General features: G+C 36.6%; 1 protein-coding gene across 1 annotated transcript in view; it reads left to right on the top strand.

The window, feature by feature from the left end:
- IL1RAPL1 (interleukin 1 receptor accessory protein like 1) overlaps window positions 1-19,008 on the top strand; it is a 541,156-nt gene extending 522,148 nt beyond the window's left edge. The window contains exons 9-11 of the mRNA XM_053457345.1: window positions 11,945-12,088; window positions 15,408-15,578; window positions 16,862-19,008. Of these exons, the coding sequence (XP_053313320.1) occupies window positions 11,945-12,088; window positions 15,408-15,578; window positions 16,862-17,580 (1,034 nt within the window). The 3' untranslated portion in view covers window positions 17,581-19,008. The remainder of the gene's footprint in view (window positions 1-11,944; window positions 12,089-15,407; window positions 15,579-16,861) is intronic.
- The last annotated feature ends 5,489 nt before the right edge of the window (window positions 19,009-24,497 follow it).

Consider the following 24,497-nt stretch of genomic DNA (forward strand, 5'->3'; position numbering starts at 1 on the left):
GAATTTGTAGCGAGTGATGCTACAGAGGACAGATTATTTTTATGCTCTACGCTCTTCAGCACTTGGCAGCCCTGCTCTGCGAGTGTGCATGGTCTACCGCTTTGTGGCTCAGCTGTTGCTACTACTAGACATTTCCACTTCACAATAATAGCACTTACAGTAGACCCGGGAAAGTCTAAGAGAGCAGACATTTCACAACCTGACTTGTGGCAAAGGTGCCATGCTTAAAGTCACTGAGCTCTTCAGTAAGACCCATTCTATTGGCAATGCTTGTCTATGAAGATGGCTGCCTATGTTATACACCTGTCAGCAATGTGGCTGAAATATCTAAACTCAATAATGAGGAAGCCTGTCCCAATACTTTTGTCTACATAGTGCATTTGTTTCTATAATAATACAGTGTATCTGATTGTCTCGGTTCTAGTAGTATTATAGTATCCTTACCTAATAGATATAAATATCATCATTTTAATTGCATATATTTCTTTTTTTGAATATTTATTAGTCAGAAGCTGACCTTACTATACCAATAGTTCTGAACTTTGCTATTGTAATAAACATTCTATGCTTTTTTCATGCTGAGAAAAATTAGTTGAAAAATTAGCGTTGACAGCTGAAAATACTATGTAGTTTTATCATATCATACTGTAGGAAAAAGCTACTCTAAGTTGGAAGTTTTCCCCCACATATCACCATGGAAACAATCTCAGTTTTTAGGTTTTGTTCAAGTACACAACGGCTGTTTTTTTTTTTTTTTTTTTTTTTACTGTTCTTACAATTAATTTGATAAACCAATAATTATTCATAACCCAGAGAACTGGATTTCTTTTAATTGTGAGAAGCAGATACAAAACTAGAAAAACAAATAGGCTTTCTTTCCAATTATAACAAAAATGACATTTGCAACTAGCATTTTGTGTTGTCATTTTCCTTAGTGCTCTATAAAAAGACTTCATATGACTGTCAAAAAAAAATGGAAATAGAGATGCTTTATGTACAGCAGAAAAAAACATTCTAATTCCTATTGAACTTGTACTGCACATTTTTATTTAACATTTTTATTTAGATCATTTTTTGTAAAAATGTAAAGTGAATGTAGGGATCTTTAAAGTCTAAATTCAAAGCCACAGGTAATGAGTTCTTAAGAGCAGACTAAACATAAAAAATATATTCACCACAAAATGACAAATATGACAAAACTTTATGTGTCGTTTCATAGCAAAATATTATCATAAACAAACAGTTCATGTGAATGTAATAATTTACATAGCGCATTTTTTGTTGTTGTTTTAAAGTAGAAATGCAATCACATTGCAGATTATTCCTATCCTATTTCATGCACATAAATAAAACACCTTAAACATGCTTTCACGCACTTTCTTACTAAATGGCTGAGTTTAAGATAAAACCAAACAACGGAAAATACATAATAATAATCATAATAATAATAATCAGTTGGGTCCTGGAAGTCGGAACACAGCTTTCCCCATGGAATGCCAAGTAAATGTTCATAGTTTTTCCTATACTGACCTGACCCTTGCTTAGTTAATTTATCAAGTATATGTTGTTGCATTTACATGTAAATTGCATACACAGCCCATGTGATCCGTCCAGACGAGGCGTACAGCAGCACATTTGAGGGCTGCAGCACCTATGACACATTAACAAGTTCATCCTACCCTATTGTCCAGTCCAACTTCCCAGTTGGCCAGTACTCAATTGATCTGTTGAGATCTGTTCTCCCTTGAAACTTGCCTTTTTCAGACTTTTCCAGTAGAAATGGAATTATTTAAAAGTTGAATTATTGAAGGCAAATTGTATCAGCTGTGTCAGTTACGTTTTTAAGATACATAAAAGAAAAGGAAAGTAAAACAATGATTAGTTAGATTAAAAAAACAAAAGAAGGAAGGTATGTAGAAGAGTATCAAGGCCTAGCAGACTTCTTAAATTAATATTTATATTTCGTTTTTCAGGTACAAATGAAGGAAAGGGACCGCAGTTAGGAAAAAAAAAGACTAATGAGTCATTTAAAAAATAGGAGTTTATCGAGGAAGATGTTCTACTTCTGCTGTCTCAAATAAAGACAAATAACTTTGTTGTGCCTGATTGGATACACCCAAAGTTTCTAAATGAGCTTAGTGGTGTAGAAGCTAAACCATTAATGGATTTTTTTAGCCAATATTTAACGGGGGAAATCCCCGAAGATTGGAGTTGAATATTGAACCATTTCACAAGAAAGGCAGTAAGGTGGAGTCCGACAACTACAGGCCAGTAAGTCTCACACATGTAGTGGGAAAATTAATGGAAACTATTTTAAGAGATACGATTGTTAAAAATCTAAAATAACATGGATTTTAAGATTTTAAGGGTTTACCTCAGCGAGGCCATGCCAAACTAATCTTATTGATTTTTTTGATTGGGTGACAAAATAATTGATCACGGTAGTGCGGTTGGCTCTGTCCCACATAGAAGACTTATCATTAAACTGCAATCTCTTAGTTTAGATCCCAATATTGTTGAAAGGATTAGACAGTGGCTGAGTGAGAGACAACAGGGGGTTGTAGTCAGTGGAGTAATTATTTCTGAGGATTTAAAGGTAGGTAGAAACTGCAATAGAGCAGCAGGAAATGCTAGCAGAATGGATTATCACATAGAGAAATTAGCAGTCGAAAGAAGGAAGTGCTAATGCCATTGTACAGAGACCTGTGGTGAGACCTCACTTGGAGTATTCTACTTAGTACTGGAGACAGTCTTTCGAGAAGGATATAGATACTTTGGAGAGAGTTCAGAGGAGGGCTGCAAAATGGGTTCATGATTTACAGGCAAAAACATTTATTTATTTAGTTTGTTTACCTGAGGGCAATATGGCTATGCTTGCAGTGACGTCCTCTCCCCCGATTGGAAAATAGGGAAGATGATGTCACCACAAGTGCCGCCTTATTGCCCCCAGTTCACCTGAGGGCAATATGGTGTCACTTGCAGTAACGTCCTTTCCCCCGATTGGGTCGGCAGAGAAGGTAGGGAAACATTTTGAGACCGTGACAGAGAGAGTAAATGAGAGTGAATGTGAACGCCAGTCAACAAAGTTCATTACCAAATTAAAAATGCCCCTCGAATTTTCGTCCGAACCAAATGGGCAGTGAGCGAAATTCCTTGCCTGAAAAGAAATGGGCCAAAAACTTACCAAACAAATAATCTAAAACGTTTTTGGCTCATTTGCACGTCTATTATTATTATTATTTTATTATTATTATTGTTTTATATAGCGCCATCAAATTCCGCAGCGCTGCACAATAGGTAGACAGGACATAACAAATAACATAAAAAACTGTCTTAGAGACAACAGGTGAGGAGGGACCTGCTTAAACGAGCTTACAGCCTAATAATCAATGTTCAGTACAAAATGCATCTGAAATATTTACTCAAATTTATGCATAAATTCTAATACTAACACAATAAGTTTACTGCGTTGTATTCCCATAATAAGCATACAATTTCAATCCTTCTAAAAACTCATTACTAAGTAAAAGCGAAAGTAATAAAAACTACTTAATAAATTATCATACTTACAATGAAGGACCAGAACAGGTGCAATATTCATATGGAAATGTTGTCGGCCGTAAGTGTTTGTACTTTATCACTTAGGATTGCCAAAGCCCCTGCCAAAATTAAAGTACAAATTTGGCAATGATTATCCTTAGCGAAGCATTGCCAAGATCTACAAAACATAAATAACAAACAGATTGTGCCAAGATAGCTAAATAAACATATTCTAATCATTTGTTATGAATATTCCTTGTGAAAATATACTTGAATCCTCCTTTACCTTGGTGTTTTTTTGTAGTTTAACACAAAGAACATATTTGATATAATACATGTGCGTGATAAGCCATGATACCTGTTTGCTATTTCTTTGGTAAAAGAGGCCATACCTGAATATTTTTTTATATTTTATTTGCAGGTAGGAGCTTGTAAACTAAAAATACAATACAAAAACTTGGATTTGGGGTAAAATAAATACAAAACTTTTTCTTAAAAACTGTAATGAGAAAAAATAAAATAAAAGATAAAATGAGTATTATTTATTAAAACATATTCTAAGGCAAAATTTTAAATGTAGTCTTATTGTTATAGTATCCAAAGGAATATTTTAGCAGACTATACTACATACTTGCTATGAAACGACTTCAAACTTAGCAGTACAAACACTTTTTATACAGTACATTACATTTCCCCTAGTTTTGAACAATGCTGTAAGAAAACATTGTTCTGAAACGGAGATAATGCTGGTACACCTGGAAGCTGGACACTTATGGGAGATACATAATATTTACTATGTCAATGCACAGAGACTTCAAGTAGCCAAGTGATCATGTAAGGACCTTCTGCAGAATCATCCCATATGCAATATGTTTGCCTGGCACTGGTTCAATGAAAGTCACTTTCCTGCCATTGATTGGCTGCATCAAGCAGGCAATCAGTGGCGAGAATTGTGAGTGTAAGGAACATGCAGGCATCTTTTCCTTAAAGTAGTTGATTGTTTAAAAAAAACTTCTAAAAAATGCACATTATGCATTATATATCAATGTATTCAAAAAGTACTTTGACATCAATGTGCGTTCTTGTTTGGTGAAGCTGTCAGAGTCATTACACTGTCCCTTTAATATACTATAATTTACAATAAGATTAGTCGGGTAGAAACCCAAATATTTTTATATGGTATATATCCTATGGGTTATTATTTCATTTTATATGATTTCATTGGTTCATTATAAATGAATATTCACTTCTTAATAATGTTGAAAGGTAATGCACTCTGATGGGCCATCTCTGGCCAGGTGACATCTGCGAGGTACTAAATATAGACCAGAACACATCCCTTAGCTGCTGCTTGGCCAATCATACTCTACAATAAGAGTAGGCTGTCGATGTGTCTGTTAAAACTGGTGATATATAAAATAAATAATTCAGACTATGTATTCCTCTACATTTCCTAGCTTAAAAAGTGATTTCGGGCCCGTACCTTGACACTTCAGTTACACAGTGGGTGGACTAATGCTCAAAAATTGAAGTAATACATTTCTAAAATGTTTCCACAGGATGTATGTCTTGCAGCCGTGCAATCATTGCTCATTATTTTCATTCTGAGAAGCAGTTCCTCAGTCAAGCCCAAATAATGGCACATACCCAAAGGCACGGTCCTCCTAAGGAACTTTATTTTTAGCGGTCTGCTGTGTGCATTCTTATGCGTCAGCGTTTAATGAAAAGTAAATTACACATGTCACACTGTAAGGGAAGTTTATAACAATTTGAAGCCAGGTGCAGATCTGAGATACAACCTCAAAGTGTACCGGATAATTAAAGTTGGATTTGTGGAAAAAAAGGAGCACATCTGTTACTGATCATATCACTCAATATTTTGCAAAGGTGCAAGCACTTTATTTTAATTAGCTATCCCTTTAACCACAATGCCAGAGAAAATCATACAGATAAGGAAAAACTGTAACTATTGGTCAAAATGACTACTGCAAATCACGCTTAAATTACAACAATTTATTCAGAAAACAATCTAAGATTGTAGTTGAAATCAATATTTTTTTTTCTTCCTTAATCGGCAATTGTGCTACCAAAGCTCTATTCTTATTACAATTTAACTGCTGAGAGCTTAAAAGTTGCCTATTAAGGTATTTTTTATTTTTTTTTACTTTGGGTGTTTTGGGGTTAATAGCTGTTAACGTTTTCAGGATGGTGCTAGATAATAGAAAGATCATTTAATGCTTTATTGTTTTCGGATTTAATTTGAAAAAAAAGTTAATGGCCGGTAATTTTGTGCAACTTAACTCCAGCGTTTTATAGGAAGTGAATTGTTTACTAGTTTTTCTCTTTATATTGATTTGTGTACTTCACTTGAATTAAGAGATGCAAATCAGGTATCATACAATAAAGACTGACATTTAAACTTCCTATTGGATAGGATAGATTGGGGTATTTTGACATAGTGACTGGCTATGTTGATATACTGTGATAAAATCTCCAATTATAAATTCCAAAAGTATTTGCCGGCACTCGTGGGACTTGGTTTTAAATAATTTCACGAAACTCTGTGTTGCAAGTCAACGTTTCAGTCTTTTTATTTTTAGACTTTCATCACACTGTATGTGTGTGCGTGTGTGTATATACCGTATATATATAGTTTGACTATGAGCCTAAGATTTAGATCCCCGCAGAGCTTTAGGGGACCTGGATCCTCCTGTCTGGTAACCTCAGCTGCTGCCGGCACTTCCACCGGCAGCAGCGGAGGGTGTCTACGCGCATCGCTCTGATCTTCCCCGGCTGCCAGAGAGGAGAATTCCCTGCAGAGCTGCAGGGAATTCACTTCTCTGGCAGCCGGCGAACGTCTGCGTGATGGACGCAGAGAACCCCCGCTGCTGCTGGCAATTCCGCTGGGGCTTCTATGACGGAGCACCGGCATCACATGACCTTCTGGAATTCCCCACCGGCCTCCACCCGCTGCCCCCACTAGACACCAGGGAGTCAGAAGCACTGGAAAGTCGGGGGGGGGGCTTATATGGGGGGGCATGAGGCTTTTCTGGAGGTAGAGTGCCCCATGATATGCCTTTTAACCCCCTTTATGCCACACTGCCTCCAGAATTGCCTTTTAACCCCCTATATGCCACTCTGCCTCCAGAAATGCCTTATACCCCCTATATGCCACTCTGTCCCATGATATGCCTTTTAACCCCTATATGCCAGAGTGGCATATAGGGGTATAGGGCATTTCTGGAGGCAGAGTGGCATATATGGGGTATAAGGCATTTCTGGATGTCAATGTACATTACATAAAATATGACAATATAAAGAAATGTGGTTTCATCATTTTGGGTGTTTTATTTAAGCGGAATCAGCCGGCACTTTATAGATAAATGTAATGTAATGTAATTGGGAGAAGTGTGTTATTTCTCTATCGAGGAAAAGCTATCTGTTTTTAGAATGATTCAAGAATAAGGTGTTCAACATTCTGGATGTAAAAAAAAAGACTATCCTTCTTATTCCCACCTCTTTGCAAACATAGTCCTCTACCGACTAGACTGTAAGCTGACAGGAGCATCACCCTCTACTCCTTTTGTACCAGTTTGTTATTGTTTGTGATTTTATTTATTTTTTTACTGATTGTAAAGCGCTACGGATTTCACTGGAACCAATATAATGTAATATGTAGAACCAATATAGTGGTATAAGAGCTAATTCATTGTTGTTGAAACCACAACGTAAATCTGGGAGACAGGCCCATTAATATAGTGCTCCAAACAACATTTGGTATAAAACAAATATCCAGCATGCATTCACAAAAAGATATTATATACAAGCGCGTAAAAGAAGCACTGAAATGATCCAGCTAGCTTATAAATTCTACCTAAGTTTACCGTAGACCCCCGTATAAACAGTAAAAAAAAACAAAAAACTTATGGGCGATTCCCATAGAGAGGCCTGCGGGTCAATCTCCTCTCTTTCCTCTCTTGCCAGCATTCCCTTGATGATTGGGGGGGGGGTCAATCTAAAAGATTCTCCCATATTTTAACATAATTAACATCACCTCCAACACTTCTCATTTCCACTCATTTTTCTCCTAAAACTGGCTAAAATTAAAAATGTATCCAAGGCGCAGTTAGGTTAAAATAAGCTTTGGATGAAGAACATTTTTTTTCAGTGGATAATTAAATTGAAGCCTTACTTTTGTCTATGCCGAAGTTTTAACTAAACAAATATCTTTCTATTAAAAGAGTCTAATTTCTCAGCATTGCACATTCCATTGTGTTGGCCATTAATTATACACCCAGGCAGTACACTAAACAGGATACCGTGCCAAGAATTAAACAAAAATCCATGCAAAGCATTTTCTTTTTATACTTTTACAGTTGGATTGAAGCCCCCTCCTTGTTTCATAACAGAAAACACTGCATAGATTTCACCAAGCAACCTATTAGTAAATTAATTTTGCTTCTCTAAGTCTCCTGTCACGATGAAACAGATGTGCCTATGTACTAAATGATAAACAGGCTGCATCTCATTTTACATTTGTCATATCTGTTTTATTATTAAAGAATATTGAAAACAACAGCTTAATATATGCATGGTATTTTGGATCTAATTAAATAATTGCAGATTGGCATACAGAGCCCAGATTTTCTGCGTTTTGTTCTTGACAAAATAACTTCCCTTCAAGTTGGTGCAAGTTAAGACCGGGTTTAGCCCTATGACGAGCAAAGACACAGCCACTGGTTTATTCTATAACCCAATGTCTTATCTCTCAACTTGCATTATGACCTACCATCTTCAATATATCACAACTCTTCCACGAGAGCGGCAAGGATCCCGTTTTTTGTGGACAACCTTAATTTTGTGACTTTTATGGGCAGTGGAGATCATGGGCTGGTTGGGGAGCTCCAACGTGGCCCCCTTGCAATGCTCTGAAGCTGAGCGACACAAGATGACTGTGGGTGGGTAGGTGGCCATGCTACTGACCCTAGCTCACCTCTGACCCCAGCCAGTCCTTTTTCTGACCCTACCTCCAAGAAGCCCCCCTCCAAATGTAGGCTCCAGAAATGTTGGATGTATTAATTTATTTGTCAGGATTCCACCCTGCTAGCCCGGACCATGTATGATTATTTTTGCCGTTATGTCCGGCTGCTACCACTAGTGGCCACCCTCTCCCTCTCTCTGCAATGCTCAGGATCAGATTACCAGGTGAGCTGGGTCTGATCACCTGAGTGGAACCTGCCTTTATTAACCTGCCCTGCCCTGTAGTCGGGGCCTTTGCATTGAAGTGCATGGACCGCTCTGCTTTGGCCCTGTACCGTGAGCTACCCGTGTCTTGTTCCTGAGCTACCTGCCTGTACCTGAGCTAACCGCCTGCCCTGCCAGTGGGCTTCCTGCCGTCAGCCCACCCAGTGGGCCTGCGTACCCGTCTGCCCTGCCAGTGGGCTTCCTGCCGTCAGCCCACCCAGTGGGCCTCCGTACCAGTCAGCCCACCCAGTGGGCCTCCGTACCCATCAGCCCTGCCAGTGGGCTTCCTGCCGTCAGCCCACCCAGTGGGCCTCCGTACCAGTCAGCCCACCCAGTGGGCCTCCGTACCCGTCAGCCCTGCCAGTGGGCTTCCTGCCGTCAGCCCACCCAGTGGGCCTCCGTACCAGTCAGCCCTGCCAGTGGGCTTCCTGCCGTCAGCCCACCCAGTGGGCCTCCGTACCAGTCAGCCCACCCAGTGGGCCTCCGTACCCGTCAGCCCTGCCAGTGGGCTTCCTGCCGTCAGCCCACCCAGTGGGCCTCCGTACCCGTCAGCCCTGCCAGTGGGCTTCCTGCCGTCAGCTCACCCAGTGGGCCTCCGTACCAGTCAGCCCTGCCAGTGGGCTTCCTGCCATCAGCTCACCCAGTGGGCCTCCGTACCCGTCAGCCCTCCCAGTGGGCATCCTGCATAGAGACTACTGCCTTTACTTGCTGGTGATATCCTACATCAATACAGTACCTTTCCTCGTATTCTGTTGTGCCGTGTGTTATTTCGCCTGTCCGTACCACATCACTTACCGTCATGCATCGTGGGGTGCAACCAGAACCCCTTGTATCCCCTGCTACTGGGCTCCTACCCGACCTGCTTACCAGGGTCCTGACATTATTATACAAAAAGGTTACCATCTCTTAGACATTTCCCCCTGATAAAAATAGAGAGATACAGGACGACAGACATGAGTAGAACAGGACACCAGAACATGCTCAAGGCATGGTAGAGAGACTAGCAGACAAACACATTTTGTATACATGTTTTTAATATAAACACACATATAGTATTGGGAAAAACCAATAAGTAGTGGCACTAAGTGTATAAACATGTTTTTTTCTATCCACTGCAATACTTGTTCCTTACTGTAGTTTATTGCACAGTGAATAAGAAAAAGAGTACTCCGCTTTGGAAAATTCAGTAATATTATCTCTGTATTCTGCTACCATTAGTCAAGAACAGATATAACAGACAGTGATGGCTTAGTCTTCATTTTTATAATATTATGTGACATCACTGACAGTCAGGTAGACAGAAGGGATAGCATTGGTTCTGATAACCCACCCTCCGGGATCGCTCTCATTAACAGTCCTCTTCATCCATCATTTCAGCCGGTAATAATACAGAATTGGGGATTTCAGTTTGTCACAGCCCCAGAAATATATATAATATACACAAATAGCACAAATTAGCATAAATTACACAAAAAATATAAAACATATAATCATAGATTAGTTCTTTCAATTAAATTAATTGGCAAATAGGAATTAGTGAATAGGCAAACCTTTGTTTTACTAAACAAATGGTAACTTTATGACCACAGCTTCAAATATCACTATTAACGGTCACAGAATGAAAATGTTAATGATAAATATTGCAGAACTTAAAATTATAAACCACTTTTATTTTTTTCTTTTGTCTTTCACGAAAAGAAACACAAGTATGCAAGGATGTGGCTGCTTGGAACGAGTGTTCCTATTCTATTTTATTAATAAATTTGCATTTGCGAGATACATTTTTTACGTGCAGAACCCTTATTATGATTTACCATTTAAAACCTGTTTAGTAAAAAAAAAAAGAATGTCAAACTATCACGGAAGAAGCAGGGTGAAAATGCATTATTTAAACACATTTCATAGAGCTTCTAAAATTAAATGTAGTGTATGCTATTATCTCAGAACCATTATACAAGCTCATCAGAATTGAAATTGCTGGGTTACTGCATTGCTTTTATTAAGTTCTGTGAAGGGAAGGCTGGGCCTGTAAATTGTTTAGAGAGTACGGTACATTGGAATCATTCTTTAGTGAACTGGGGTGGATTAAAGCACATTTTCTATGATGTACATGCGGCCTCCTGCTTTAAACACGTGGCTGCATATTACCCCTGTTTGTTCAATGGCTAGTCAGGGGAGGCTCCCAATATAAAACAGGCACTTTAATCTATGTAAACTATGCTTGAGTTAAATTGTAATTGTTATTTAGTATGTTACCGTATATTTTATCTTCTCTTTCTGTGGTTGACATCCTGTAGAACATAGGTGACGTAGAATGTGTCAGCAGATAAGAACCATTTGGCCCATCTAGTCTGCTCAAATTCTGAATACTTTCCTTAGTCCTATATATATATATCTTATTACTTTTAACCCCCCCCCTCTAGCTAAAGAATATGTCCTCTTGATACCTCGTGGTAGCTTTTCTTCTTTTAAATATACTCTCCTGCTGAATCATGTTGATTCCCTTTAAGTATTTAAATGTTTTTATCATATACCCCCTGACACTTTTTTCTTCTAAGCTAAACATGTTAAGATCATTAAACCTTCCCTGGTACATTTTATCCAGCAATCCATGAACAATTTTAGTAGCCCTTCTCTGAACTTTCTTCAGTATATCTCTATCCTTCTGGAGATACGGTCTCCAGTACTGTACACAATACTCCAAGTGAGGTCTCACCAGTGATCTGTACAACAGCATGAGCTCTTCCCTCTTTCTACTGCTAATACCTCTCGCTATACAACCAAGCAATCTGCTAGCATTACCTGCTGCTCTATTGCATTGTCTGCCTACCTCTGAAATAATTACCCCGAAATCCATTTTCTCAAATATTCTATACTCTGTCCTTGGGTTTCTGTGCCCTAGCTGTATTACTGTTGCCACAGCTCTGACCATTTTCCAGTTTACCTTAATCATTTGCCATTTGGCTTATCCCTCCAGAAACATCAACCCTGTTGCAAATCTTTGTCTCATCAGCAAAAAGACATACCTTTCCATCAAGACCATCTGCAATATCGCTAATAACAATTAGTTAGAACATAAAGAACTGTTTTGTTTGATTAGATGAGGAAAATTCCACAGAGATCCTTTTAATCTTTACACGTACTTGTAAATGTTTTGCAGAACTTATGTACACTGTTGAGCTCGCTGGAGGCCTCGGGGCTATCCTACTTTTGCTTGTTTGTCTTGTAACCATCTACAAGTGTTATAAGATTGAGCTCATGCTCTTCTACAGAAATCATTTTGGAACGGAGGAGTTGGATGGAGGTAAGATTTCATTCATTCATCATTTACTGTGTGATGTGAAGCAAAATGAAAAGGTTTTACAAAATCTGATAACATTCTTGCATAGCCTTTTATTTTTAGTAAATGTATTACATTTTCAATTGCCCATGAAAACATGTAAAGCCATTTAGTAAGAGTTATCAGCCATCACATAGAAGAAAAAAAATCAGGCTACAAAAATGTAATGTAAAAATACACAAGAAAACAATACAAATGATATGTCTAAATCTATAGGCAATATTACAAGGCCGGCCCTCTAACCCTTTTCCTTTATAGCCCCAAAATGAAAAAAATACCTATATAAAAAGTTCAACCCCAACCAATGCTATTCACAACCCTCTGCCCATATAGGCCTTTTTCATTGGGGTAAGGCATATGTCTGCATGAACACTGGCCAGAGAATGTAACATGGGTATTTTTAACAAAATGTCCTCCTTCTCCAATTCTCCAAAGTAAGGTCACTGCTACAGTGGTCTTCAGAATCCACTTGGGTATTATTATTTCTTCATTCATGAGTATTAATGTGTTGCCACCACAAAGTGCTCCTTCATAGTAACAATTTCCAAGCATCTAGCATATGCATTCTTACAATGTTACCCATAAGATTTCCACTATTATACATAGTGATGTTTTACTTAGTAACTGCTTAAAACCCACAGATATCCTTGTTCCCAATATTGTACTTTTGTTTTTAATGTTTGTCCATTTTGCATGGACCTTTGGAGACTAAAAATTAGAGCATGCCTTATCTCAACTTTCTCATTCCCTACCTATCTCTACTGAAACCAGTATGTAAACATCTTGCACATAACACTTTCATTGAAGTCACTGAAGCAGCAGCCACTAGCGTGTAGCTTGCTAGCAAATCATCCGTGTTTAGATCTTGGTATGTTCCCTGCTTTCAGTAGAGGCAGCTCTAGGAGGAGCTACACCAAGTGAGGCAGAAGTTTCATTCTCTAACTCTAAAGGGCACTGTAACCCAAACAATATATATTCTAATATGCATTTAACAGAACAACTGGAGGGCTTCTTTACATTTTGAAGAAAAAATTATATATAAACTGTGGTTGCACTAAACAATACCACTATTTTTATGGACCTAAAACAAAAAGGTGACTGCAGGAAGGCATCATTATGCTTTCTATTATTCCATAAAATGGCAAATATTAAGTATATTGTAAAATGGGTAAAAAATAATAATATAGATGTAAAAAAAATTAAATTGAAAATTTGGAAAAAAAACAAGAATATAGATAGTATGATGCAGCATAATTTTAAATTCCACAGTAGAAAAACCTCAACTCATATTTTTTTGTCTGTGGTTTCCAATTTGAAGCTGATTCAAATCATTATCATGGTAATGTGTATTGGTTTATATTGTTTGCCTTTTGAGCTTTTTCGTGGAAACAAAATCATTTTAGCAAAATACAATTATTGTCTAACATGTTTCCATCAGTTCAAAAATGATTTAATAACTGACCCTCCGTCTTATTTTATTTAAACAGAGTTTAATTTTCAGAATCAGCAGGGGAAGGTACTGTGGTATAACAATCAGTATTAAAACAATTAAATGATAAAAAGGCTTCGTTCACATTAGCAAAACTGCATACTGTTCTTGTGAGAAACATGGGCATTGTACCTAAGAAGCGAAACTGTGTGACTACTTCTAATTTCTGCTGAATTACCCCCCAGATGACCTAATATTCCCCTTTTCAATTAAAATACCTCAACATTGTTAGCCCTCCTATGTATCCATAATTGTTAGCAATCCATTAGCGGCATGGAAGTCAACCAGACTTGAGTTTATATTTGAATTTAAAAAAATAAAATGTGTATAACATTAATAACGAAGGAAAACAACATGAAAATAAATATAATTGAAAAGTTAGGTCGGCTATTTCAAAAGCAGGTAGGTTTAGTGAAATACATATATAAAATATACGCATACTAAAAACATCCCTTCAAGAGCAAGGAAAGGCTTGTGTCAATAATGTAAATATATTAAAGTAACCATGACCTTTCATTAAAAAAAAAATGTTCAGTCCATTTGGATATTTATTTTAGATTTTATTTTATATTTTACTTTCCTGTAAATGAAAAATAGATGGAAAAAAAAGAGTCAACAGAATTGATTTACCGCCAAGCGTATTGTCCTCTACTACTTTCTAGCAGTTTTGAATGTTCTATTGAGAACACTTATGTTACCAAATACGAATGTTCTTTTCGCTCAGAATCAAAAGGACACTGTGTATTTCACAACATCCCCTGTCTTTTGCTGCTACAGAAAATGAAAGGAGACCAAAAAGAGCGCTGATTTCAGCACTGAATGAATATAGAATTAGATTTGGTGCACACTGGAATATTCAATAAGGCCTCTTTTATACGCATTTCATATTCTGCATCGTCTGTGCACAAAGCTCTCTCGAGAGAGTTCGTAGCAAGGTTAACATTTCATTACTCCAACTATTGATTTCGCTTTAGTTTCTAGACAATACAAAAGCCAACTTGTGACCTCTTATTTTGGGGAATTAGTTCCCGTGAACTCTTAATGAAAATTAGTGAATGGCTTTTTATTACTAGAGATGCAAACTGCACATACAGTATGTTCAAAATATATTAATTTCTCCTTTTAAAGTAATAATACTGTAGTCGTGGTATTGATTTAATGCACACTGGAGACATATTAGCTGAGCGTATTAGAAAGTCCCTTATATATATCGATTATAAAAATCATTGCAAACTCATTATAAACTCACAGTCCACAACTCTTTCCTACCTACACCTCCTCTTTTGGAGAATTTAAGGTTGGGGTTTATTATATTCATGCTGGGGATACAAATACCAGATATATCACACTTTATGACCAGCCAGGCTTATCTGGCATATCTGTTTCTTGGGATATACCTGATGAGTCCAGTTAGCACCTGAAAACTACTAAATTGTAAAAATGTATATTTGATATTAAATTCCCAATTCTTTATGTTTCATAATTTATCACCCTCGTCTAATAATACTTCAATTCTTTTTACAAAATATCATTATCTTATAACGTTTCGCCTTCAAGCATGAAATTCATCACCTTATTGTGTCCATCTCAAACCTGATCAGATAATATGCCTGTTCAGGGAATCTCTTGGTTCTTCTCTCTAAAGTGCCAATAACCGTAGTAGTAATAATAATGAGAATTGATGGTGATTATTATTATTAACAATCTTACTGGTGGTTTCTGTATATATTATATTTTACATGCTAAGTGTTTCAAAATTATATGTAAAAAAGGGTAATTTTTGGTTTGTTTCAGACAACAAAGACTTTGATGCCTATTTATCATACACAAAAGTAGACCCTGACCAATGGAACCAGGAAACAGGAGAAGAAGAGAGATTTGCCCTGGAAATCCTACCTGATATGCTTGAAAAACATTACGGATATAAACTGTTCATACCTGACAGAGACTTAATTCCAACCGGAAGTAAGTGCATTTGCCACATTAAACTCATTCTTGCCAAAATATTTTTGATCCAGGGATGCCAACGTCTGCTTCGAGGGCGGCTGCTGCTATAGAAATACGTGTAATGATTTACAAAGCTCTAATGATGTTAAGGCAAACTTTTTGAGTTTCTATTGATTGCTGTATTTTCTAAGCAAATTAAGTACTTGAGATGATACAGTAAGAAAACAGTTTATAACCTTTATACTTCATAGGCGGCTTTCTCAAAGCTCGGAAATCACCTTAGTGATGACAAAGGTTATTTTTAACCTAAGTGCTTTTTGATGGCATGAAGGTATATATAGATGAGAGATGATAGAAGGCATCATTGGACCCATAGGAAGAGATAACATGCATGAGCGGTTTGAACTGAAAACCAATGAAGAGATAAAAAAGTACAAAAGAACAGCATAACCATTTGCAAGGCTAATGAGCAATTTGGCGAAGAGCTAAAGGAATACGTTATAAGAAGTGATGGTGGTAGTATCTTGATAATGAGATCATTAATGCATAGATAATTATACTAAAGTGAAACATTTAACATTGTGCTATTAATTAAAAAGATTCTGATTTCTACAATGTTCACATTGAGTACAGATAGGGTGTCTTTCGAATGCAAATTTAGAAGCAAAAATAGTTTTTAACCAACAGAACACAATTGTGGTTCACAGAATGTTTACTGGTGTTTCTATTTGTGGTACAAAAAAACTTTTTAGTATTTAAATGAAAAGTTCCAAGCTGATTCTTTATGATTCTGATGAAGCCATGTTTATCTAATTTGGTCCTTTCCACCATAGACATTCAGGAATCAGAGGGTCTCTCTGTGATTAAGACTTAAGCATTCCAAAATTTTACTAAGCACAGGCTTGTATATCAGTAGTCAATATGTCATCCCCAGCGTCCCTACAGCCCTTAATCTGCAGGGATAGGACCTGGTTTCACCAGCCCCCATTAGTAGCCCACATGTATTGGAACAAATCCAACTGATGCATCTTTATCTTTCCTGTTATTCAGTAGGTTCCCCACCGTTACCCAAAATCGGCAACACAATTATTACACATTACCCCATACTTTAATGACATGTAATGTAATCTGCAGTATTCATCAAGGCTATAGACCCCTAGCAAATGTTTATTTTGCACTAGGTTGATTGGGCTTAAAGACTAATATTAACATTATTGTTTATTTTTATTATTAATGTAGCTAACCTTAACAATGTTTTGTGTCAGCTAAATAGTGAATTCTTTAATTTCCTTTTTGTACAGCGTACATTGAAGATGTAGCTCGATGTGTGGATCAAAGTAAACGACTCATCATTGTCATGACTCCCACTTACGTTGTGAGAAGAGGTTGGAGTATATTTGAGTTAGAGACCAGGCTGAGAAACATGCTCATCACTGGAGAAATTAAAGTGATACTCATAGAATGTAGTGAATTGCGTGGGATTATGAATTACCAAGAAGTGGAGACCTTGAAACACACCATTAAGCTCCTAACTGTAATCAAATGGCACGGGCCAAAATGCAACAAGTTGAATTCGAAATTCTGGAAACGTTTACAATATGAAATGCCTTTTAAGAGAATAGAACCCATCACACATGAGCAGGTTCTAGATGTCAGTGAGCAGGGACCATTTGGGGAACTGCAGACGGTCTCAGCAATCTCCATGGCTGCTGCTACTTCCACTGCCCTGGCTACTGCCCATCCTGACATCCGCTCTACTTTTCATAACACTTACCATACACAAATGCGACAGAAACACTATTATAGAAGCTATGAATATGATGTACCTCCCACCGGCACCCTGCCTCTTACCTCAATAGGTAACCAGCATACCTACTGCAACATACCTATGACACTAATTAACGGACAGCGGCCACAGACAAAAACAAACAGGGAGCAGCATCCAGACGAGGCCCATACAAACAGTGCTATTTTGCCGCTTTTGCCAAGGGAGACAAGTATTTCTAGTGTCATCTGGTGACAGGAATGGTAGGGGCACAGCAGCCCCCCACTGGTGGAAGCGTGAATTGCAGTCTGGTGCCTGGAACTTCATCCTCGACTGCTGCTGTTAAACATGCATTACAATCGTTTAAATTTGAGGAAAAACAGGGTCTTGTACATATTTTTTTGCAATTTATTTGTAGCATCAGTGTCTTCCTGTTTTACCCATGTCTATTGCCATTACAGTTTTGACTTTATTTTATATGTTAATGAATTTTGTCTAGTTACATTTTTTAATGAAAAGACTGATGTATAGATAGAAACATCCTTTATTCCCTCGCTTTAAAAATAGTTTTAGAATGGTTTTGAGTTTTATTATTGTTTTTGTTATTATTATTATTCATTTTTGGAATGCTTGAATCATTGTGAATGGATCAAGAGCAGCATTCATTGTGTTGGCTTTTTGGTAATCTACATTAATGATCCCGGCCTTCAGTGTCAAACAAGGGAAGTATGCAAGATTCCAAGAACTATTTTTTTTTCTTTTTACAATATCTCAGCGAAACTGAGCTCAGATCTGTTTTTAATCATTTTGCCCACCCTCCCTGATGGCAGCATGCTTGGTTATACTTTAAGATGGTCTGATTGTTTAACTTTGAACTAACTTAAATGTTTGTCAAACAACAAGATACCTGGTCTGTATTTATTGCTTTGCAGTAACATAGATCCTAGAAAGCAATTTTACTGGAAAAGTAAAAGTTTTTTATCCACTGTTGAATTTTATTTGTTTTGTTTTCATGGCTTGATGTCTCGTTTTTGTTTCTTTTTCTTTTTTAGATTTTGTTGAGTAAAAAAGAAAAAACTTCAATGTTTATTGCAAACTTTTTCTCAACCTTAAAATTACACTTTATATTTGTCAAAGCTCTAGTCAACGGAAAAGATAAATGCATTGATGGGGCTTCTTATTTTTATGTATGGTGGAATCCATACCAAAGTTAAGAAGAACATGCACTACCACAGACTCCTGTAACATTTTGGAAATTGTGTTTAATTTAGCAGATTTTAGGCAATTCAAATGAGTACTCAGGAGGTATAAAGAACAACAGATGTGAATACCAACATGCATATGCCTTTCCAATAGATTTCTTGTTCATAAAAAATATCAGACCTGTTAAGTTCATTTTATTGAATAAAGAAGTATGTTTATTTTTAAGATATGCTTCAATGATTGAGAGCTATAGAATTGTCATTTATTATTATTTTCGTACTCTACTACACCTAAACAATTGAATTGTATGCTATCTTAACATAATTGGCGAGTGTTCATCAAAAGAGTAAATCGTTTAGGAATCATTGCATAACAAAGAGCTTTATACCTGAATCTGGCCCAAATACTTATTTTTTTCGATTATCTAATAGCCAACTAAATATAGAGGCATAGAGAGACATGTACACCTGCACATTATAATTTTTTTTTAATGCAAATGGAATAGTTATGAATGGTTCATATATGTCATATAAAAGGCAATTTAAGGAAAAAAGAATAGCAAAAATAATTGACAAATTAATGGCAATATGAAGTATAGATTATACATTGAGGAACAGGTAGTTTGGCAAACAAAATGCTCTTATTTCTTAGTTTTGTAGTAGTGTGTGAATGTGTATGTGTTTGTTCAATAAAATAACAATGAATGAAAAAATACAAAAAATCCCATATATATATATATATATATATATATATATATATATATATATATACACATTTTTTTAAAAAAAACATAATTTTATCTAACTAGATAAACAATTCTTTTTTTGTCTTAATTTTCTTTAGCTGTTACCCAGTACTATGAAAAATGGCATAGGTTAGTAAGATGAATTATGGATACATTATAGATACATACATGTTTTTTTACCCATCTCACTTCAGCATGGGTTTAAACATGAATTAATCCTAAACCATTATGAAATAGCCTATTTAATGTCTTCAGACCAATACATTTTCACATATATGTAATGTTTTAAAGAAGCAGAACAACATGAGCAATTAGCAATATATTGTTTGGCAAGGTGTATTTAAGGGAGGTTTGAGTCCCATTTGTTACATTTGTTGGAGTTGTTAGGCCCCCCTAGCTGGAAGCTGTCTGGTATGAAGTATGCATTCTTGCACATATGCTCAGACATTTTTCATTCAGTAGAATTTGAATCTAGAACAGAACTTGCAAAGACATACCCAGAGCTAAGCTTTAAAACCTGTCCAGACCAATGAGTGGACCACAGGCTGCTCTGTCATAGGGAAAGTAAACTATGTGTTGTATACCCACTGGCTTAACAGTCTTGAAGCCATATTTGTGAGTTTAGCTTCTACTAAATGAAAAATAAAGCTTTGGCTGTGCATGAAACCATGTGATGTTGTACACTTCATTATAGAGTCATTATGCTGAGGAGAAAATATGGGTCTCATTGGAATGTAATGGACACCATTATGCGTTACAAAACAAAATATTAAATTTTCCATTTAAGTGTAAACAAAGAAAGGAGGAATTTGTGTGATGTGATACAATTTTTGATAATTTTTTCACTCTATATTTCACTAATAACCATATTGTATTTTGTTACTGTCATAACTGTGCCATGATGTCAAGCATTATGTATCTAGAGATTACAGTGGTTTTTTATGAGCCTCGTGCTTTAACTAGCCTTTATGTAGTTTTGGAGATAAACCTTTTTATACCATACATAATATGGTATCTATACAAAACAATGGTATGCAAATACAAACTTTAACAAATATTAAAAGTGGCTGCACAGATGTGTCTTATTTTAAGCTTGACAAGCAAAGGGCCATATTTTATCATAATTTTTAAATATGATGGGGGGGTTATTAGCTCAGCAAGTGGCAAAATATACATTTCATTTTTCAAAGATTGTATATCATCAATGCCATATACGTATATTTCAATGCAATAGTCCAGAGAAAGACAATATTAGATACGCAACTATGCAATGAAAACACAATAGGAAAAAATGAAGGAAAGAAAACGTGTTCTAAATGTAAGTTTTTGTTAGAAGTCAAGTATTTAGTCAAAGGGACTATTTTAAAAAGCCTCTATTGTATCTATAAACAGTAGATCATTCGACGTTCATTAATGTTGGGGCTTACAATATTATATTTTTCATGATTTATTTCCAGAGTCGATATTAATTAGATAACACATAAGTAAACCAGGAACAACATAGTCAAGGTTCAGTAAAAGGCAAATGTTGCGTCTGCAGTTAAAAGGTACTTTTCTACCTTCTCTGCTGAGCGCAACACTTTTGTAGCTAAATGCAACATTAGCAACATCATTGCTAGTACTTGTGATTGCCAAACCCTCCCTAGAACTAATTCTGTAATGATTTAAACTTATCGCATTCAGAATTGTGGTGGAGACATTGTATTAAAATGCGACCGAAAAGTAGACACTGATTGTGGCCACAGAAAGTTAAAAAAGAAAGTTTTTAAGAGTTTCTGTGTTTTTTTTAAAAATTATTTTTATTAAACCTTTAGAAGAAAGAATGAAAAACATAAGGCTTATTTGCTTAACATACTACAGAGTGTGATTAATGTTTAATCAACTTTAAAGATGGAATCAGAAAAAAATACTAACAGCTGTGCAGTAACACAATTATAGAAGTATTATATTAAGCATAATACATATTTTTAACATTATTATTTTAAAATATATTACATTAACCAGTAACAAGTGACAATATTTATAACCGAAATATAATTAAAAATTATTTTTTTATGTGTAGATATGCATTTACACTGATCAGCCATAACATTGTGACCACTGAGAGGTAAAGTGATTAACACTGATAATCTTGTAATCATAGCATAGTCAGTGGGTGGGATATATTAGGCAGCAAGTTAATATTTCGTCCTCAAGACGCAGGAAAAATGGCCAAGCATAAGGATCTGAGCGACTTTGACAAAGGCCAAATTGTGATGGCTACACAACTGGGTTAGTGTATTTCCAAAACTGCAGCTCTTGTGGCGTGTCTGCAGTGGTCAGTACCTATCAAAAGTGGTTCAATGAAGAAAAAGTGGTGAACCGGTGACAGGATCATGGACGGCCAAAGCTCACTGATGCATGTAGGGGCAAATGCCGGTCTGTGTGGTCCAACAGACGAGCTACTACAGCTGAAATTGCAGAAAAAGTTAATGCTGGTTCTGATAGAAAGGTGTCTGAACACACAGTACATGGCAGTTTGTTGCATATGGGGACCAGTCAGGGTACCTATGCTGACCCCTGTCCACTGCTGAAAGTGCCTACAATCGGCACATGAGCATAAGAACTGGGTGACGGATCAATGGAAGAAGGTGGAAGAATTATATTTTCTTTTACGTTACTTGGAAGGCCAGATGCATGCCTTACCTGGAGAACACATCATACTAGGATGCTATATGAGGAGGTGTGATGGATTGGGCAATTTTCTGCTGGAAAACCTTGGGTCCTGCATTCATGTTATTTTGACACATAACACAACCAAGCATTGTTGCAGATTATGTACACCCTTTCATGGAAACAGTATTCCTTGATGGCATTGGCCTCTTTCAGCAGGATAATTTGCCCCCCCCCCCCACAAAGCAAAAAGGTTCAGAAATTGTATGAGAAACACAACAACGAGTTCAAGGTGTTGACTTGGCCTCCAAAGTCCCTAGATCTCAATCCAATCGAGCATCTTTGGGATGTGTCGGACAAACAAGTCTGATCCATGGATGCCCCACCTTGCAACATACAGGACTTAAAGGATCTGCTGCTAACATCTTGGTGCCAGATACCATAGCACGCCTTCAGAGGTCTAGTCGAGTCCATGCCTCAACATGTCATGGCTATATTGGTGTCAAAAGAGAGCCTGAACAATATTAGGCAGGTGGTCATACTGTTATGGCTGATTGGTGTATATGTTAATGGAACTCAAATTTGGAAATTGAAGCACTGAAATTGTAGACAGGTCTAAATATTAAAAAGCCAAATGCCAAATGATTAAAACATTTTTTTCTTGTATACAAATTGCCCCTTTATAAAAAAAAGAATTTTGTTAATATTCAATGGGAAATGCTCTAGTTACTGAAAATATACTTTTAAAAAATATTTCTGTTATAATCCATTTTTTCATTTGATTTTCTATTGATTTCTTGTGTCCTTAAAGATAATGGGACAATAAACTAAAACTGGAAAATTTAAGGTGAAAAATATCTATAAATACCTGGTGAGCAGAAATATGGAAAGATGTTGTATGCATTAGCAGAAATCTAACTAAAATCAATTTTATCTTTTGTTATTTTTTTCAACTTTATACTAACAATTATCATTATGAAAATTTAACAATACAGCTCTAATTCCATTAGATATTCCAGTTGCTAAAAACCTGCTTGCAGATATTTCAGTGTTCATTGCCTTAATATAGAAATTACTTTCAATTGTTAGGTTTATAAATACTATACAAAGAACAAATTAGGCTTTATTCATTAAAGCAAGAGTTGGTAGAAGAGGTCACAGGTTTGCGTTTTAACCCACTGAATGTATTATGCATGATGAAGGGCCATCATTGGTGGGTGTCTCTGGCAAGAAGTGCTGAGCTATCCCAACATGATGCATAGTTCACTCTCTTTAGGCAGTAAATAAATCTATGTACATAGTAAATAATATAGTACAGTGCAAAAGTTTTAGGCAGATGAAAAAAATGCTCTAAAGTAAAAATGATTTTAAAAAAAGACATGGTAACAGTTTACTTCACAATCATGTAGCAAAATGTGAGAGAACAACCCAAAAATGTAAATCAAATCATCCAGGTACACTTGCATAACGTTGGGGATTTTGTAGGCATATGGTTAGGTGTACGATTGAACATTTATAAAGGTGCTAATGATCATCAGTTTAATATATATGTTGAAACACAAATGTTACCTGAAACAGCTGTGTTGTAGGAATAAAACTGGGTAAGAAACAGCCATACTCACAAACAAGGTGAGGTCGGTGAAGACTGAGCAGAGCAAAAGCTACGTCTCTCCCAGGTGGACAGACAGGGGTTTCCAGATGTTCTATCCAAGCTCCTTTCCAAGAGCACAAAAAGTGGCAATGTTAAGGACCCTCGTAGACCCATCTACTGTGAAGAGAAGTCTGGTCAGAAGACATCTTCATGGAAGAGTTGTGGCCAAAAGGGGCATACTTTCGATGCTGAATCAAGGCCAAGCAACTCAACTTTTCAGAAAAAAAACAGTAACAGGGGTGCAGAAAGTGACAAATGAGTAAACTTTTTAAATATATTGCTGTAGCAGAAGACAGTTAGGTCACAAAATGGCTGGAAAGCGGTACAAGAAAGAGTGTTTGCACACAACAATAAAGCATTGTGGAGGTTCTTAGGAAGTGTGGCTACATTTTTGCAAATGGAGTTGGGGATTTGGTCAGTATTAATGCTCAGCAGTACTGGCAAATACTTATCCATCATGCAATACCATCAGGGATGTATCTGATTGGCCCCAGAATTATCATGCAGCATGACAAAGACCCCAAACGCACAACCAAAGTCATTAATACTTATCTTCAGCGTAATGAAGAACAAGCGTAAGGAAGTCATGGTATGGCCCCTACAAAGCCCTAACATCATCGAGTCAGCCTGGGATCACGTGAAGAGAGAGACACAACTGAGGCTGCCTAAATCCACAGAATAATTGTAATTAGTTCTCCAAGATATTTGAAACAAGTGTACCTAGAAGAATTGATGCTGTTTTGAAGGCAAAGTGTGGTCACACCAAATATTGGTTTGATTTACATTTGCTTCTGTTCACTCACTTTGCATTTTGTTAAATGCTAAAAATAAACTAACCTGTCTATTTCTGAAGTTTACTTTACAGAATTTTGTAACACCTGCCTAAAACTTTTACACAGTACTGTATAGTATAACTACAAA

Source organism: Spea bombifrons, chromosome 2, assembly GCF_027358695.1.
Source record: "Spea bombifrons isolate aSpeBom1 chromosome 2, aSpeBom1.2.pri, whole genome shotgun sequence".
NCBI classification, from domain to species: Eukaryota; Metazoa; Chordata; class Amphibia; order Anura; family Pelobatidae; genus Spea; species Spea bombifrons.